The 6,000-nt window shown below is 33.0% G+C and overlaps 1 protein-coding gene across 1 annotated transcript; it reads right to left on the bottom strand.

Moving 5' to 3' along the window:
• Positions 1-894: 894 nt before the first annotated feature.
• LOC110683231 (ankyrin repeat-containing protein At2g01680-like) lies at positions 895-1,497 on the bottom strand (the record flags this gene model as incomplete). Its single annotated transcript, XM_021859574.1, has 1 exon — positions 895-1,497. A coding segment is annotated over exon 1 (603 nt), but the record flags the coding sequence as incomplete, so codon positions are not given.
• Between the last annotated feature and the right edge of the window lie 4,503 nt (positions 1,498-6,000).

Raw genomic sequence — 6,000 nt, 5'->3', positions numbered from 1 at the left:
TAATCATGGGTTAATTATGGTTTAAATTCACATTTTTGGATTAACAAATCATTCACTTCCCTCCTTTTCTGATTAAATCAAACCCGACCCGTCATCCTTCCAAATCGGGTCTGGGGGGCAAGTTGTTTGGGTCCAATTTAGTCCAATTGGGCCTGGTCACTGAATGATCCAATTAAAAGCCCAAGGTTAAGGTTCAACTCTCCAAATGTGCTAAAGTCAAAAATCAACATCCTCAAAGCCATGTCAAGGTCAGTCAACGGCCCAATCAGCTTGGCCCAGCCCAACTGACTTCCGGGCCGAATCCGCCTCCTTCATTAACCAAGGTATAAAAGCCAACAATGTGGTCAATCCTTGGTAAGACAATAAAGCCTCAAGCAACTAAACTCTTGCACAGCTTTCTCTCTCTAATATACTGACTTAAGCATCGGAGGGGCCTTCCTCGGCGTCCCCCCCGAGGCTAGTTTACGTGTATTGGTTGTGCAGGAAACCCTCGGCTCCTGCGTCGTTCGGACCGAGACCAAGTTCCCTCAAGATAGAAGGATCTTCCGAGATTCGATTGTTTTCATCCGAAACAAATATTATTCTTCTGTTTTACTGCTTTAGTATTAGCTTCAACAATGGCATTATCCTCTTTGCTCAACAACTTTGAATTTTTTAATTTTTTATGGGCATGCTACCCATTGTTACTTCATGGGTCCGCCCTTGCCCCTATTCTCAAGAAAGTTGCAATGATTCTATCAAAGTCTAGATCATCCCTACTTTAAATTTTCCAATATGGTGCGTGGTACAGTAACAGTAGTTAACACTTAACACTTTGTTTGGATAAGAAAAAAATAAAATTAAAAGACTATTTAATAAGTTACTATTATAGTACGTCGTTCATTTTCATATTACCTCTGGTTGTTTGGCAGCCACAGCTAGGTGCAAGACGGTATTACCAAGGGCATCATCGAGGTTAAGCAACTCACCATCATCCATCGTTTTTACCAAAAACCTCAAAGCCTCTGGTTGTTTATGTTTCACACACAAATGCAACACACTTTCACCACCCATAGTTCGCTCCCGAGCAGCTTGTGGCTCTAAATTAAGAAGAGCTCTAAGTACGTCAATTTGACCATTTATGGCAGCTACGTGAACAGGCGTCTTACCATCTTGGTCATGTGTGTAGCAAATGCTCGAATTCACCACAAGCAAGGTTTCGACGATTTGCAAGTGCCCTTCGGCACAGGCAATGTGTAGGGGTGATGATCTTTTTATGTGATCAACCACCTCTACTAGTTTTGGCTTTTTTTCTATTAACTTGTTAGTAAAGTTTACATGCCCAAAATTTGCTGCTACATGTAATGGCGACTGCATATACTTTCCTGATTTTTCGATAATGCATCGATCAAGGATAAGTGGGTCTTCTCCGAGCAAGTTGAGCAATGAAGGTACGTCTCCCTTGAGTGCTGCATCATATAGCTTTGTTGTAGCATGTAATTGGCTTTGTGCATCCATGTTTTGTGTGGTTTGAATGAAGTGTTTTGAATTCATGCAATGAAAGTTTGCTTGCAATTGTTCATGCCCTATCTCTCTTTTATAGCCTTTATTTATGGATAAGAAACTAAGAATGTTGGACCAATGAATGTAGATATTTTTATTCTCATGTTTTTCTTGGAAACTCACTTCACTCTCTATTATGAACTATTAATCCAAGTAGCGAACCTTTTTCTAGCAAAGACTATTATTATCAAGACTTTTCTTTGGAAAAAAGGCAACCACAAATAATATTAATTATTATCAAGCAAGACTACTTTTTATGCGTTTCGAGCTTTTTATTACTCCATTATTATTACTTTTTGTCGTTCCTATGGGCTACACTACTAATTATTTGGTTAATGGTAACTCCATATTTTCTTTTTTATCATCTACTGTTCATTTTATATTCACGGTAAACCTCTATTCTATCATATTACTAGATAGTTTTTAATAAAATTATACTAAAAGATAAATCAATAGTAACATTTTCTGGTGTGTCTCTTTTTTTTTTTCTTTTTTTTTTTAATTTTTTTTTTTTTAAAAAAATTTATATAAAAAACAAATTTTAGAAGACCTAAATAAAAGATTTGATTGGTCCTTATATATATTGCCAATTATAAACTTAAGTATGTAAAGGGTAACTTTTAATTGTCGTTGATTTGAATCTTATTTTAATATGTAATTTCTTATAAATTCATGATTACATAATACAAAGGCTAATATGATTAATCTAATTACATTAAAAAAAATTTGTAACACAAAATTTATTATTAGAAAAATAATAACACACTTTTGTTGTATAAAGGGTAATTTTACATACTCTTATGATAACTTTAATCCCTCTCACAATAAAATAACGTACACCCGTCTTTTTGGAGAGTTTGTGCTTTTTTCTTACAACTACTTTTCTTTCCCCAAACATTTCTAATTACAAATGCCAATTATCACAAATTCTTCAAAAAGGCGGGTATACGTTAATTTATTATAAAACATGTTAAAGTTATGTTAAAAGTACTAAAAGTTACCCTTTATACTGCAAAAATTATTATTATTTTATTAATAAATTTTATCTTACAAAAAATTTACTTGTATAATATATTAGATTAATCATATTTAGTTTTTATAGTATGTAATCACGTATCCATAAGAAATTACACATTAAAATAAACTTCAAACCAATGACAAATTAAAAGTTACCCTTTAAGTGGTTAAAGTTTCCATAAAAATAGTTAAAGTTACGCTCAAATTGACTATTTTACAATAAAACAAATGTACTCCCGTTGTACACAAAGTAGTACATTAATAAATAAAAATAAAATTAAAAAAAGGGTTGAAGTAAACAAATTTGACAGATGGAGAAGACACAAGGGAGAATTAAAAGCCCAGCCCAAAAGTTAGGTTATTATAAACCGTTACCAATTGACAATAAAAAGGAATAATCCGCTTGGATCATAAACTTGAGATCATTTACTTCAATTAATCAATGTGATTAAACTTTACTCGAACTTGCACATAACACATATACTAAATTAATACTGTTAATCTGTTAGATTTATTTTTTTTTTTTTTTTTTTTTTTTTTTTTTTTTTTTGAAGAAGTGTTAATCTGTTAGATGTTACAGTGAAAATTTAGGATAAAAAATTTTCAAAGTTTGCACATAAATTTCGTGCAGTGAGCTTCGACAATAATGGAAGTAGCTTCTGGTAATTTGGTATATATCAAGCCAGTAATAGTTGATGATTAAGAATATAAAATGCATGTGGAGTAAACGCTAGTCTTCTTGTGGATATTTAAAGTTAGACTGACCCGTTGACGATTCAAGAATATAATGTGTTGTCTTCTTGTGGAAATTTAAAGTTCGACTGACCAATTAATAACCTTTTAGACCTACTACTATAGTAGGTGTGCTTTACAATCTGAGTGAAAGATATAATGTTGTAACTTTAATAATTCAAGGGTATACTAGTATATCATTAAATTTTTGAGCAAGTCTTGGTTTCTCAATTGAGATTTTGAATTTGTTTTTAAAATGACATTTTTATAATTATTTAGATATTATAGTGGATCTGATCTCTTTGCTGATTGAGTGAGAATATAACATTTGATGAGATGACAGAAGTTTTTCCTTCATTATCTCCGTCATTTTCATCCTTCAATGCATCTTCCTTCCTTATTCCTTTCTCATCAACAATGGTGGATATTCATCCCAAGTCCCCACCAACAAACAAACACTATCCTCAACACCTGTACACCACTAACACCTATCCCAACACATCGATTCCGGCGGCAAAGTTAACGAAAAACCTTAAGAAAAAAAATATGTAAAGTAAGGGCATAGTTTACCTAAATGGTAGGTATTTGTCATTATTTGTGAGCGATTTCTTCATTTTTGTAGAAAATTTCGACCTCCATTAGTGAAGGATTCTCAAACTTCATTGTTGAAGAGAGATGGGTATGTTATTTGTGGGTTACCGTTGTTAAGCTTTCGTTAGACTAAAAAGACGAATATACCCAATTGAGAAACATACAAGTTTTGATCTCATGTTGAGAAATTTATATTTTTTCTAAAACTTTTTCTTAAAAAAAAAAATAATAGAGATGAGAGGGAATATGAAATAGTTATATCTAGGGGTGTTAGTTGAGCATAGCAACTCGCGAACAACTCGAAGTCAACTCGGTCAAAACTCGACTTGAATTAGTTCGTGCTCGTTCGAATCAGCTCAAAACTCGATAAGTGTACAATAACACTACTAGAAAACAGCTAATCAACGACGGAAAATAATCTCTCGGAATATCCTGAAAATCCGTCGGAACTGCCGGTTTCCGATAAAATTCCGTCGGAATGCACCGTCGTATTACATTTTGTAGGAATTTCACGTTTTTTTCGACGGAATTTCCGTCGAAACGGTGTTTTTCGACGAGATCCGTCGGAATTTCTTGTCGGAAGTGGTTTTCTCGTTTTATAGAAATGTAAAGAACATTTAGTTTAAGTGAAAAGAACATTTAGTTCAAGTGAAAAGAACATGTTATAGAAGTGTAAAGAACATATATCTAAAGTGAAAAAAACATTTTGTTAAAATGTAATGAGCGTGATAAAAGAACATAAGAGATATATAAAGGGAACATAGAGCTACAAATAACAATGAACATGACACTATTTTATGAAGAACACACTGTTAAATAATCTTCTTTATCTCCGTGTTATTTGATTGTCAGTGTAATGTATTTTTATTTGTAATATAATGTTCATTGTTTACTGTGAAATGTTCTTTAAATTTTGTCTTTAGATTATAGTAGGTGACTATAAATAATGTTATCAAATTCTTTATTTCTATTATGGATGTTTTTTAGATATACAAAAAGAATATTAATATTCCTTATAAAACAGTTATATATTCTTTAAAAAAAATAAAAAAAATTACAAAGGCAATAATTTTGAAATGTATTTCCTTACTAGTTCATGTCAAAGAGAACTCAATCACCTAAAAAAAAAAAAAAAAACAAAAAAAAAAAACTCAATTAGAGACGTGACGTAACATTGATGAGTTTATTGGTGTGACGTAACATTGATGACTTTATTGGCGTGACGTGGTGAGTTTATTGGCGTGACGTAATATTATTAGCATTAGTTTAGAACTTATAGTACTCTACTGTTGACCTGCACTAATAGTCTAAAATGAAAGTGTTGTGTGGAATATTTTATTGGAATACAAAAGGTATTTTACTTGCTATATGGGCTTTGTCAAAGCAAGCTCATGTAGATCTGGCAATTCTGATACGATCTGAACAACCCGATTCAAATCCGTGACTCGAAAACGTAAATTTGAAATTGATCCGAACACGAAACTGACTCGATCTGACTCATACCCAATCGAAGTGGAGGTGACCCGAACTTGACCCGATATCCAAATTGACAGATCCGAATTAACCGAACCTGAAGTTGACCCGATACCCGAATTGACTTGACTTGAAGCCGACTCGATACTCGAAGGGAACCGAAACCCGAAGCGACTCGACCTGATGATCTTGACCCGAATTTATTGACCCAAACGGACCCGAAATCCAAAGCGATCCGAACTATACACTTATAATTTTCTTAAACTACGTATCCACCTCAACGTCCCAAGTATTTTGGGACGGAGGAAGTACATTGATTTTTTTTTTTCCACTATTTACATTATCTGATTTGATTTTATGACCAATTAATCAATGATGGTGATTATACATACGAAATAATATAGTCGTCTTGAGTGTATAGTACTGTTGGAATTGTCTAATGAATATTTTGTTAATATTCAATTGTTATACTTTATACTTATTGATAATAATAATATATTATTGGTCGAATTTCTACATCGATTTAGACGAAGATTGACCCGATCTAAATTGACTCGACCTGAGTTTGACCCAACCCAAATTTGACCCGACCTGAACTTGACCTGATAAATAGACCCGAATATTGACCCGAAGTGTTGACCCGAT

The sequence above is a fragment of the Chenopodium quinoa genome, unplaced genomic scaffold, assembly GCF_001683475.1.
Source record: "Chenopodium quinoa cultivar QQ74 unplaced genomic scaffold, ASM168347v1, whole genome shotgun sequence".
Classification (NCBI taxonomy): Eukaryota; Viridiplantae; Streptophyta; class Magnoliopsida; order Caryophyllales; family Amaranthaceae; genus Chenopodium; species Chenopodium quinoa.
Note: the sequence above shows the minus strand (reverse complement) of the source record. Positions and strands in the feature narration are given on the sequence as shown.